This window comes from Astatotilapia calliptera, chromosome 5 (genome assembly GCF_964374335.1).
Source record: "Astatotilapia calliptera chromosome 5, fAstCal68.1, whole genome shotgun sequence".
Lineage (NCBI taxonomy): Eukaryota > Metazoa > Chordata > Actinopteri > Cichliformes > Cichlidae > Astatotilapia > Astatotilapia calliptera.
Genome location: NC_137426.1, coordinates 16363915 through 16376297, shown reverse-complemented (window position 1 = coordinate 16376297; position 12383 = coordinate 16363915). Strand labels below are relative to the sequence as shown.

At 40.2% G+C, this 12383-nt stretch overlaps 2 protein-coding genes across 5 annotated transcripts; one reads left to right on the top strand and one right to left on the bottom strand.

Annotated features, from left to right (window-relative positions):
* The first annotated feature begins 1298 nt into the window (after positions 1-1298).
* Positions 1299-5964, top strand: tardbpb (TAR DNA binding protein b). 3 transcript variants are annotated; one of them, XR_003272417.2, is made up of 6 exons: positions 1299-2090; positions 2647-2810; positions 2910-3059; positions 3162-3332; positions 3425-4489; positions 5151-5964. XR_003272417.2 is itself a non-coding variant. In XM_026167531.2 (5 exons), the coding sequence occupies exons 1-5, from the start codon at positions 1850-1852 to the stop codon at positions 3914-3916; spliced, it is 1209 nt and encodes a 402-aa protein (XP_026023316.1). In that variant the 5' UTR covers positions 1299-1849; the 3' UTR covers positions 3917-5081. The 3 variants fall into 3 exon arrangements, 2 of the variants coding, with proteins under 2 accessions (XP_026023316.1, XP_026023315.1); XM_026167531.2 differs by lacking the exon at positions 5151-5964 and having other exon boundaries at positions 2910-3050; positions 3425-5081; XM_026167530.2 differs by lacking the exon at positions 5151-5964 and having other exon boundaries at positions 3425-5081.
* Positions 5532-10931, bottom strand: cenps (centromere protein S). 2 transcript variants are annotated; one of them, XM_026167537.2, is made up of 6 exons: positions 10799-10931; positions 10573-10614; positions 10321-10444; positions 6324-6357; positions 6128-6194; positions 5532-5932 (listed from the first exon to the last, which is right to left on the bottom strand). In XM_026167537.2, the coding sequence occupies exons 2-6, from the start codon at positions 10600-10602 to the stop codon at positions 5819-5821; spliced, it is 369 nt and encodes a 122-aa protein (XP_026023322.1). In that variant the 5' UTR covers positions 10603-10614; positions 10799-10931; the 3' UTR covers positions 5532-5818. The 2 variants fall into 2 exon arrangements, with proteins under 2 accessions (XP_026023322.1, XP_026023321.1); XM_026167536.2 differs by having other exon boundaries at positions 10573-10848.
* Positions 10932-12383: the final 1452 nt, after the last annotated feature.

Below are 12383 nucleotides of genomic sequence, written 5' to 3'. Positions count from 1 at the left end.
GCTTTGTGCAGCTTTGAGTTTTTGGAGGGAGCCTTAAAAAAAAAAAAAGAACTAACTTGTATGCAGTAATTGTATTGTGTTCACTAAAGAGAGACCGGATTTGTTTTTCTGATCTATGCAGAAGGAATTGTGATGCATCTGGATGCAGAAATTTTTTTGAGTTTTTTAAAAATTGTGTAACAGTGCTTGTATTATTACTCTTTATTGTCAGATTTCAGCAACATAATTTTATATGGTACTTTTTTTTTTTTTCCTTCCAAGGATTTCAAAGTCACTTTCATATGACTTGAAGTAAAAATTTTCATTTGCACCCTGGTTAAAAACCAAGAAGAAGGCCCTGCTTCTGCTGGTGTAGATGTCTGTGCTGGTGGGGCTTTCACCGCCCTCACCAGAGTACTAGCATACCTCAGGTTCATGAGAAAGAAATGGTGTCCCTTCGTAAGTAGGTAGCAATTGTTATGGCTCCAGGTAAAGTTTCCAATGAGATACACCAAGGTACCTGAAAGTGGAGGCCACTCCCACAGATGAAGTGCAGAGGAGGAGGGGAGTTACCTTTTCTGCCGAAACCAATGATCATCACCTTTATTATCCCTGCACCAGCTTCCGTTGCTTTACCTCTTGTCTGTAGTCAGTCAATGTTGATCCCCAAACTTCTAAAATTGGTTTGTAAAACTGCTGCATGCACATGGAACTTTAAAGTTTCACTGTTCAAGTGAACAACATCCTATTAGGGGGATAAGCCATGCAGAAAGACCAATTATCTGAAAATGACTTAATATTGAAAAAGCCAGTCTCTTCATCATAACTGGATTTTTTTAAGTTCACCCCAAACCGACGCAATAATGCATTTTACATTAACATGGGCATGACAGCTATGCTTTAGACACGCTCCAGTCTTCTGAAATTTGAAAGGCGGGGGCGCATTTACCTACAATTTAAAAATGTAGGTAAATACTTGTGATCCTAACTTCTTATTATCTGTCTGGCTTTCAAAGTTTGTATAGCTCATTCAAACCGCCATCTTCCAATCTCCAGCCAACAAACGGAAGCTGTTGTTGTAAATGACATACACTAGGCCTTATCTACTCCGTTTACGGGGGGGGAAACAAAATTAACTGTTAAGTTTAATTGTTTATATTGCATTTAATCAATATAAACCAGTAAAGTAAAACATAAAATATTAGCCTTAGAATGCATTACGTAGGTACTTACTTACAACTGCTACTTACTTTTACCGACACAGACAGGACACCGGCCCCCGCCTGCCTGGGTGAAATGAAACCTTCCAGTTTAGTGACGTAGTTCCTTCTTCGCTTAGATAATGCCATTTTGCTCGCCTTACATGGCGCTGTTATTTTTCGCCTCGTGGAAAAATACTCGTCTGAGCTTTCCTTACTTTGCATGTTGGACGAGACAAGCGCTTTATTTAAGTTGCACCACTCCTCTGGGCCGAGCAAACTATTTTTAGGAAAACGTTACATCTTTTTGTTTAGCTGACGGAATTTGCGCAGTTTTCTTTTCAACAGGCACGTTAGAGCGGTCGTCGTCCGGTGTTGACGGCACAGATCCCCGTCCCAGCAAACAAAGGAGCAGTAATATCGTTGCCCGCTTTTTAGCGCAATCTAAAAGTAGCATTATTGATTAAATCATTTGGATGTAAACTAGCCCCGACGCCGTTTTAGTTTTTTGTATTTGAGAAGTCTTTGTCTCAAGTATAATAAACAGTTTAGCCTGACTCATTCAGTCCTGTTAGCGTCATCGGCTAAGGTTAGCCGATTCTGTGGACAATTAGCGAGCTAACCGCTAGCATTGTTTTGCTTCTGCGAGTAAGTTTTATTTTTGCGGGGAAATGGCTGAGGTGTACATTCGAGTGGCGGAGGAAGAAAATGAGGAGCCCATGGAGATTCCCTCCGAAGACGACGGCACTGTTCTTCTTTCCACCGTGGCGGCTCAGTTTCCTGGGGCTTGCGGCCTGCGGTTCAGGAGCCCCGTGTCTCAGTGCATGAGAGGAGTGCGACTCGTGGAAGGGGTCCTGCACGCGCCAGAAAATGGATGGGGGAATGTCGTGTACGTGGTGAACTATCCAAAAGGTAAGGATTGGTGTTTTTCCTTGTTCTTATTTAAACCTAGAGACTTTATCCGAACAGGTGGGCAGATGTTATTTATAATTCATGAAGTAGCTTCAGGTTACTGAAAATAGATAAGTGACGTGACAAGTGACTTGGTCACGCCCACCAGAGTTCGGGCACTAAATCCATTCATTAAAAAGAGCACCAAAGGATTGATTTTGTTCCTTAAAGTCCTTCTGCCAAACCAAGTACCTATATTGCTGGACTTTGTTTTGAAGGGCATGATTATTTTAACCTTACCATTTGGTGGTGTTTTTGTTTCGCCCGATTCCATTAAGGAACTTTTTAATTAAGATTTAATTAAGAGCTGACTGGGTTTTCGCCAAAGGAATATCACCAGAACTGATTTTAAATTATTATTATTCAAGTGGTGTGCAATTTGTTTTATTAAATGTCAAGGGAAAGAGGGAAATGCATAAACTACTAACTATATAAGAATTTTATATTTTGCATTTTGGTTGTATAGCTTTTAAAATATTAACCCCCCCCCCCCCCCCCCCCCAAACTTTCCATTTAGACAATAAAAGAAAAATGGATGAAATCGATGCCTCTTCTGCCGTGAAAATGAAGAGGGGAGATATGAAAACATCGGACCTGATTGTATTGGGTCTTCCTTGGAAAACGACCGAACAGGACCTTAAAGACTACTTTAGCACGTTTGGTGAAGTCATCATGGTTCAGGTATTACTTGGATAGTAAAACATTTGCGTTGATTTGCAATTTTTTATTTGTTTTATTTTATTATTTTTGCTGGTGTTTTATTTTTTTCTTCTTTCATAGGTGAAACGGGATGCCAAGACCGGAAACTCTAAAGGATTTGGCTTTGTGAGGTTCACAGAGTATGAAGCTCAGGAAAAGGTGATCTCTCAGCGCCATATGATCGATGGGAGGTGGTGCGACTGCAAGCTCCCTAACTCGAAGGTGAATATGGTAATGCCCATGCATATACCCACACACTATGGGAATCAAAACTAAGCCAATACTGTGGTTAACAATCTGTAATGCTAATGCACCCTCCTTTCCTCTTTACAGCAAGGTCCTGATGAGCCACTAAGAAGCCGCAAAGTGTTTGTAGGCCGTTGCACGGAAGACATGACCACAGATGATCTACGACAGTTCTTTATGCAGTATGGAGAAGTCACAGATGTGTTCATTCCCAAGCCATTCCGTGCTTTTGCCTTTGTTACATTTGCAGATGATCAGGTAACGTATGAAATATGTAGACGGTATTTCTTTCCTTCTTTGTTGGTGTTGCTTGCGTCCACATAATCAAAATTTTTTTTCTCCTTTCACAGGTTGCCCAGTCTCTCTGTGGAGAAGACCTTATTATCAAAGGAGTCAGTGTTCACATCTCAAATGCTGAGCCCAAACATGGCAATAGGCAGTTTGATCGCACAGCACGATTCGGAAATGGTTTTGGGGCTCAAGCATTTGGTAGCAGCCGTAGTGGGTTAGGGAGCAGCACTAACAGTAGTCTGGCTAATTTTGGTTCCTTCAGCTTGAACCCTGCCATGATGGCTGCTGCACAGGCTGCTCTGCAGAGTAGTTGGGGTATGATGGGTATGCTGGCTAGCCAGCAGCAGACATCCACCTCAGGCAGCACCTCCAGTGGAACAAGCTCTAGTAGAGACCAGAGTCAGTCTTTCAGTACAGGCAACAGTAACTACGGCACCAGCTCAGCCAGTCTTGGCTGGGGAACAGGGTCAAACTCTACAACCAGTGGTAGTGGGTTTAGCTCAGGTTTTGGGTCCAGCATGGAGTCAAAGTCATCTGGGTGGGGTATGTAAGTTAAGTGTTTGTATGGTAAGTACTGCGAGAAAGACGAGTCATTTCGAAATTTATTTCTGGTGTTGATGCGTATCTGAAAACTTAACACTTTTGCGTGAAGATGTTTTGTACATTTGGAAAAAAATGCTAAAGATTTAATTTAGGAAGTGTTGAAGTGAATTGTTTACCAGGATGTCTGAGAAAAGTGCTATTTTTGATGTCTCATTTGTTTGTATCCATTTCAACTGGATTCTCTAATGCATGTATTGTGAAATGTGATAACCATCTTTGAAAATGCATGAATGTTCGTGGTTCACCATTATCCGGCATTGTCATCGACCTAAAAGGCAATCTTGCATTGGGAAGAATCTGGTTGAAACATAAATGTTTTAAGTGCAACTTTATTTGCAGTCAAGTTCTATGGAAAAGCCTTCATTGAAATCTCTTCTGCAGTTCACCTCTCTTCCATTTCCCTGCGAGGAAGCTCCTCTTTGGCAGCATTCTTGGGGTGATATCGGTATCATTCTCCCTCTTCCCACCTGTAAATGCTATGCCATCAAAGAACGGCTTCACTCCGCATGTTCTAAGAGACGGTGGGTGTTTTCACTTTTATCCACTTTTACATGGAAAGAACAGCGCAACTGACATTTTAAGAACTGATGAGTGCGATTGAGGATGGCTTGTGGCGAAGAGTGAAGCGATGAGTGAGCGAACGGAGAGAGACGCGTGAAACGGACTGGTTGTGCAGTGAAAGAGCCCAAGTTGACTGCTTTCTGAGTGTGTGAGTGGAAGCTGCAGATGCTACGAGCGCCTCCCCTAACATGGACATTGTTTAATTAGTACTTCAAGATTTTTTTTTTTTTTAATCTTTGCAAGTTTTTCCTTATTCTTAAGTATGTCTGTCAAGTGCAGAAATATCAAAATGTAGTGGAATGTTGTGATGAATATTTGTATTGCTTATATTATCTGATTTGAATGCCGTATGGTGTGTGCTTTCATGTTAATGAACTGATCTGTAAGTGTGTACTTGATGTGGATGACACCTGCTGAAGACACTGGGGGACGCGAGTGATGGTGTGCGAACGTGGAGTGGTGTGTCCAATGGTTCCCAGTAGATTTTGTTTGTGAGGTGTTTATAAACATGTCAAATGAAGGGAGTTCTCTAATAAAGTTCATTTGAATAGATGCTTAGTTGATATTACTTGAGTCAAGTTTGTCAAATCAAAAACCATCTAATTCGATTCACACATCTAGGGACTTTGGGCTCTGCTGGTCGAGGTCTCCGTTTGAACCCTGACTGAAGTCTGTTCTGAAGGAAGAAGATGGAAGTTCCAACACTTTCAGTGTGTGGCCTTCTCAGACATGGGGTAGTACCTGTCTTTTTGCTGCTTTTGATGGCTTGTTCGTGAATGATCCCCTTTTTTTAATTATCCACACTTATGAGGTACTGGGAAGGTAAAACAGTCCAGCTCAGCAATGTGGCTTTGCTTTCCTTCAGCAATATTCTCTCTCTCCCGAATTGGCTATTATACTAGAGCTAATGTCAGGTTTCTGTGCCTTGGAATTGGGGATTTGTTTTAAGAGTCTCACTGAAAAACATGAAGGGAACAGTTTCTGTAGGGTCCCTTTGGCGAATGCTTTAAAAATCAAGTTTAATGTTTCATTCATACATGGTAACAAATCAGGTCAAAATTGTTACATGCACTAAAATTCAACATCACATTAGCAGATCCTGGGATGGAACTTTTCACTTATTTGCTCCAAATCTTTGCTACATAACTGTTTTGACAGGCACATGTCCCATGAAAGAACTAGGACTTTTGTTGGCTCTTGGCTTTATCAGATACATGTAAGTCAGTCTTCATGTTTATTTGATTGATTGGGCTGAAGTCAGATACCGCAGGCTTGCCTGTGTCCTGTCCTTATTCTCTGCTTTCCTCCTCAGTTTCTGTGTTCTTTCTCTTTGCAGTAGTCTTCTTTTTTAAACTCATGTGCTCCTGGGTCAGTTCGTCACTTTTATTTTGTATGTGGATGGACTGAAATAAATAAAGACAAATTAAACATTAAATTTGCTGTCTGCTGTAGATTATATACGCAATACACAGGTTCAGTAAACAATTATTTGAAATTATTTTAGTGGTTAACATTGGCATGACTACATGTTTGTTGTACTGTAAGTTAACTGTACAGAAATCATGTCACTGAATGTGTTGTTTCTTTGAATAACTCACCAAAGCAGTACTGCGGCGGGCTACAAGTTTCACATCATCTACAGACACTGTGCTTCTTTTAGCATGCCTGAAATGAAATTTGGGATTGGAAGCCACGTGGACATATTTGAATAGCTGCAGTTTGAGTAACAAAGTATTTTTGGTAAAGTTGTTAATATGGTGCTGGGACAAAAAAAAAAAAAAAAAAAATGCTTACCTTGCAAAAGCCTCCAGGTCTTTGGCAAATATATCTGTTAAAAACAAAGAGTGAAATGTTGATTTCAGTCTGTTGCAAAACTGCATTAATGTTGACTGTTGTAAAACTGCATTAATGTTGACTGTTGTGGATCCTTGGTCCACTTGAGTTAGAATCATTTCAGATTATAACTCCATTCATTTCCATAGATATTGCTCAAAAGTTAAATAAAAATAAGGGAACGTGAGCACAGTATAACAAGGCATATTGCAGTTTTCATGTAAATGGACCCTTTAGAAGCCATATCACCTTCTTTGATGCAAATGAAAGGGAGAACAGGTTCACTAGAGGTGAAACAAGATGCCCCCAAAAAGGAAATGGTTTTGCAGGTTGTGGCTTTCTTCTTATCCTTATCTGACTGATACATATACGTGCTTCTCGTGATGCCTGTCTACAGCTCTGTCCAGCCCTCCTCCTCTAATAGCCCATCTCCTGGTTTCTCCTCCACACTATGCTTGGAAACAAAACAAATCTTGTGACAGACCATATGGATGTGCTAACCTGGACTGCCTGTGCAACCTAAAAAGGCTGCAGGTGCTGTTTCATGTTCCAGTAATGACAAGGACATCAACGAAAAGCAAAACTATATGTTAAAAATAAATAAACAGAAGAGAAAGAGTGAGAGCGCTGCCTATGGCCACCACCTGTATTGCATTTTTACCTTGATAAACCTAACACACCACAACAAAAGACTACTGTACATGGACCAAACTTGACTCCATTATTGTTTTGACACAATTTTTGAATTCAGTGACAACTCATAATTAAGTAACTGCACTTTATTCCAGGAATGGGGTTTAGGGTAAGCTTAGGAAAAGTGTGTTTCCTGTTCTCTTTCTGAACTCAAGAAACCCAGAGTTTACCTCTGTCTCTTTTCCTTTTTGATGAAATCTAAGGAGTTCTGTAATGTCATTTCATTTCTACAATCCACACCAAAGAGCATATTAGCACACTGAGTTGCAAAAAGTTATATCAGGAAAAAAAGCTGGAATTGTATCCCCATATTTAGACTAAATTTTACATGCTTGCAAATTGTTGATTTAATCTGAGCCTGGAAGGAAAACTATACAGTCTTGATAATGCAAAATAATTTTACATGTGACTGGTCAAATCATATGATATATATATCATATATGTTGAAATATGCTCATTAAAAACGAAGAGTGAAAACAACTACTTGAGTGTAACTGAATTACAAAAAAGAAGCAGCTAAAAACTGAATTTCACAATAATTTCATATGGAAAGGTATATTAAGTTTTCTAAACAATAACTATTATGGGTTTAAAAATGCAAAACTGTACATTATGAATCTGCATGATATTTTATATATCCGTTATTGAAAAATGTGTTCCAACACAGTGAGATAGAGCTGCTGTTAGGCAGGGTATGTAAATACCGCCACACTTTGTACTGATGTGCCAGTAAATTTTCATATTTTATAACATATACCATCAGAGGATAAACAATGTTAAAAAAAACACACACACACACACACACACACACACACACACACACACACACACACACACACACACACACACACACACACACACACACACACACACACACACACACACACACACACACACACACACACACACACACACTTCATTATGTACACCATGCTATAGTCCTGTGTTGGACCCCCCTTTTGCTTTCAGGACTGTCTTATTTCTTCATAGCATAGATTTAATAATGTGCTGGAAACACAGAGATTTTGGTCCATATTGACATGTTAGCATGATATAGTTGCTGCAGATTTGTCACCTGCACATCATGATGTGATTGTCTTTTTCCACCACATCCCAAAGGTACTGTTGGATTGAGATCTGGTGACTGTGCAGGCTATTTGAGTACAGTGAACTCATTGTCATGTTCAAGAAACCATTTTGAGATGATCTGAGTTTCGTCACATGATGTGTGATTCCTTTGGAAACCAGAATAATGCACTATGTCATACAATGGATATACTATTGGCATAAAAGAGAGGACATGGATATGCAACAATACTAACAGTACTAAGTACTACAATCAGTACTAACAGACTGACAGTTCATTCATTCATTTTCTACTGCTTATCCAGGGCCAGGCAGCAAAAGCAGCAACCTAAGCTGAGAAGCCCAGACCTCCCTCTACCTCAGCTAACCAACTGAACCATTGATACAAGACAGGATAGATCCATGCTTTCATGTTGTTTATGCAAAATCCTGGTCCTGCCATCTGTTCCAGCACAAATTGAGAATAAGCAGACTAGGCAACATTTTTCAAATGTTGTAATGTACAGTTTTAGTGACTCCATGTGAAATGTAGCTTAAGTTTTCTATTCTTAGCTAGGGATGGGTACCGGTATCCAGTGCCATTATGGCACCAGTTCTGACATAAACGGTAGTACCCAGACCGAAAAGCAGCGCACATTTCAGTGCTTTATTTCTGTGCTTTTTTTTTCTTGAGATGTCATACACTTTGGATTCTAGCCAATCATTTTACCTTTCCAAGGATAGTAGGCAGGCCCAGGTATGTACGTTCTTTTAGAGCAGAGCTGCAGATTAAAAATGCCCAAGGCAAAGCAGTTAAAAGTCTGGCTGTACTTCACAGCAAAAGATGCAAACTCAGCAGCCTGCAACAAGTGCTTTAAGCTGATACTGTGCAAAGGAGGTAAAACCTTGAACCTGATGAAACACCTGGCGACACATAGCGTTTTGTTTTTTTTTAAAGCCGAGAAATGCACCGTATTTGATAGCTTGCTGCAAGACCTCACACCGTGCACATCTACTGCGGGAGTGGTGCCTGTTATCGGACCTGGAGTTAGCAACATCCCCCAAAAACCGAAGAGGAGAGTCGTGGCCCCTAGCCCTGCCAGTGTAGCAGAAATGATGACGGATGATGATAGCAGCAGCAGCCGTTCTTCTCTGGGCGAGTAGCTTAATGTTGCTCGTGTGTAATACGTTGAGTAGGCTAACCACGTTATTACATTAATGCATGTAAGGTGAACTAGCAAACACCGTTGTAGTTACATGCGGCTGTCTTCTTGTTTGACAGAGTGATACCATATATGCCCTATAGCTGCAGAAAAGACAAACATTGTTATCTTTTTACAAAAACAAAAACAAACAACAAAAAAAAACAGCTAAACATGAGAGGTTTTAGGACAAAGTTTGTGTTTTCCATTGTTTAAGCACCGGTTCCAACCAAAGGAGGTATGTTGTATCAACAGAAAAGGCTAACTTGGTTATCATTTTGCAGAAAAAAAGAGACTTCTAAAAATAAAAACGTAAGAGGTTTTTGGACAAAGTTTGTGTTCTCCATTCTTTAATCAAAGGAGCTTGCAAAGAAAAGCGTCTGGACTTCTTTAAGTTACTTGCAGACATTTCACCTCTCATCTGAGAAGCTTCTTCAGTTCTTAGGTCAAATGGTGGGGAGTCCCAGATTAAGTCAGTCCCAGGTGGGGAGTCTCCATTCTTTAAGCACCAGTTAGAGCACCGTTTAAGCACCAGCTCCATTTCAAAAGTACCGGTTTGGCCCCGGTATCGGATAAAACCTAAACGATACCCATCTCTATTCTTAGCTGACAAGAGCGAAAGCTGGTGTGGTATTCTACTGCTGTAGCCCATCTACTTTGATATACTGTGCTGATGCGCTTCTGTATGTTAGTTGAAATGAGGGGGTATTGTGTTATTGTTGCCTTCCTATCACCTCAAAGCGATCTGGCCAACAAAGCATATTCACTCAGGGAAATGGGCTTCCTGTATATTTTCTCTTCTTCAGACCATTCTCTATAAACGCTTGAGATGGCTGTGTGCGGAGAAAAAAAATCACAGTAGTTTCTGAAACACTCGGAAAACTAACCACATCACGTTTGAAGTCACTTAACCCCTGCAATCTGATTGGCTGATTAGAAATCAGGTATGCCTAATAAAGTGGTCAGTGAAAGAATATCCTCATTAGTTGAACACCTACCACACTGTCTGAATGTCGTCTCGGCTATTGCCGCTATAGCTTGTCGGCTGAACGGTCTCCGGTGGTCTTCACCGATCTTCTGGCAGAGACGACCCACTGTATAATGAACTGCAGCTTTTAACCTCTAAAACCCCAAAACACATCACGTTAAAACACATCATAACGGTCCTGTGTAGTAGCTTTCGCAACGTCCCTTTGTGTTAGCTAATATTAGCCAAACAGGCAATCAGTGAAGAGAACTGAAACACTTACCTGGTGAGTTTCCTCTGTATCCACTGACATTTTCAAGCAGAACTGTTGACAAACCAAACCGAAGATTTCCCAGACAACCACAACAAAAAGGAAAGTCACAAACTGAAGATTAACTACTGCTGAAAACACGATATGTAACCTGTAAACTGATTTTTAAGCTATTTGTTCAGAGATAACTGTCTGATAGCTACAAAATTAAACTCGCGGCATAAATGCGTCAACAAACCAACGAGTCCGCCGCTTCTTCTTCAGTGTTTTGCTTCAATTGGTATCCACAGTTTCCGCTTACTGCCCCCTCCTGGTGTTATTAGTCTTTTACATTTCAGTTCACTTCCAACCAGTGTGCTTTGACTGTGGAAAAAATGACGTCCCCATTGTTTGACTTCCCTAAAGCGAAGCCCAAACGTCTCTATCGCCCCCTGGCGTCTGGCTTCCGTAAAGGCTATTAACCCCACACACTCAATGTTAGCGTATGGGCCAGGGGGGTTAAGTAAAACACTCAAGTCCACCTCAGATATACATATAACAGACACATTCTTCCATGTTAAGTAGTTTGTGTGGTCAATGGGTCACTTCTCCCAAAAGTCTGATTTTAATTAATAACTTCTAAAATTGTAAAACTGTGGTCTGACAGGGTTATGATGACAGCTTTGATTGATAGCTGTTGTCCCTGAAAATCTTGCTTATCTCAGTTCAGGAACTAAAGCTGTTAAGTTTACTTAAACTATGGGTTAGATGCTTTATTTAATGTTTGTAGAAGATAACAGCAATGATCAATGAAAACATCTTCAAAATGAACCAGCCAACAATTATAAGTAACCCTGGACGATCTTTTTCTGCTCATGACCTCATGAGATTTTGTGATGCATTAAAAGAATGAAAGATAACCCCAACGCTCTTTTTTTTCATGTCACAGAAGGAGGAAAATCAAAAAGGCTTTTCTGGAGCACTGATGGTGCTCTCTGTGGACAGCGCCCTCCAGAAAGAAATCGATCAGCTCTCCACCTCCTCCTGAGTAATCACGGTGCACGATCATGCAGTCAAAGGAAGTACATAGTTTACAAAGTCCAGGATTTGAATGAGATCTTTCCTCAGCTTGTACTTCAATTGCCAATCAGCTTGAGAAGTCTGACAGTGTGTCATGCTTAATTTCTGCAACTTAGGTCACAGTATTACAGTCATGCTGATCAGTTGGGCAAAACCTCAGAGAGAAATGCTGCATGTGCACACGTTGAAATAGTTTTAAAACGTCTAGTGCTAACATGATGCATGTGTGTCGTCTGTCAGATGGTGCCAACAAGGACACTTCATCAGCGAGCAAGTCTAAACAACATCATGTATTTACTGTACTGGCAGACATGTTTTGGTTCTGTGATACTGGAAGCCGAAGGGCACCGTTGCTAAAAGTTAACACCTCCCCCACACTTTACTATAAAACAATCATTTCTTTCATACGTCCACTTCTTTCCTTTATCTTTTTATAAAAGTTATTTAACCTCCCTCTACTTTTACTGCTTTTTTTTAAAGCAGAGAAATTTAATCTCAACATCTGTTAACACCATGTTTTAGAAAGTGAGAAAGCTTGCCATTTTCATTATGGCAACATGAAATGAATCTGTATGCGGAAAGACTAGCATTTCGTTTGATAAATATCTACAAAGGTAGCTTTAAATTCCTAAGAAAGCTTTAGTATAAAACACTTTAGGATTGTGGAAAGTGTTTTGTGCATCATTCTAAAATATAAAAAGGAAAAGATATAGTTTTTGTTGTGTTATGATGTCAGTTAACGAGACAATAAACACACAATGCAC

What these genes read in the sequence shown, in the direction of transcription:
- tardbpb (XM_026167530.2), top strand. Translation starts at nt 1,850, where the DNA reads ATGGCTGAGGTGTACATTCGAGTGGCGGAGGAAGAAAATGAGGAGCCC. An exon ending in CGTGGTGAACTATCCAAAAG is followed by an intron (nt 2,091 to 2,646) that starts GTAAGGATTGGT and finishes CTTTCCATTTAG; the next exon opens with ACAATAAAAGAAAAATGGAT. An exon ending in CTAACTCGAAGGTGAATATG is followed by an intron (nt 3,060 to 3,161) that starts GTAATGCCCATG and finishes TCCTCTTTACAG; the next exon opens with CAAGGTCCTGATGAGCCACT.
- cenps (XM_026167537.2), bottom strand. Translation starts at nt 10,602, where the DNA reads ATGTCAGTGGATACAGAGGAAACTCACCAG. An exon ending in ATACAGAGGAAACTCACCAG is followed by an intron (nt 10,445 to 10,572) that starts GTAAGTGTTTCA and finishes TTGGGGTTTTAG; the next exon opens with AGGTTAAAAGCTGCAGTTCA. An exon ending in GACGACATTCAGACAGTGTG is followed by an intron (nt 6,358 to 10,320) that starts GTAGGTGTTCAA and finishes TGTTTTTAACAG; the next exon opens with ATATATTTGCCAAAGACCTG.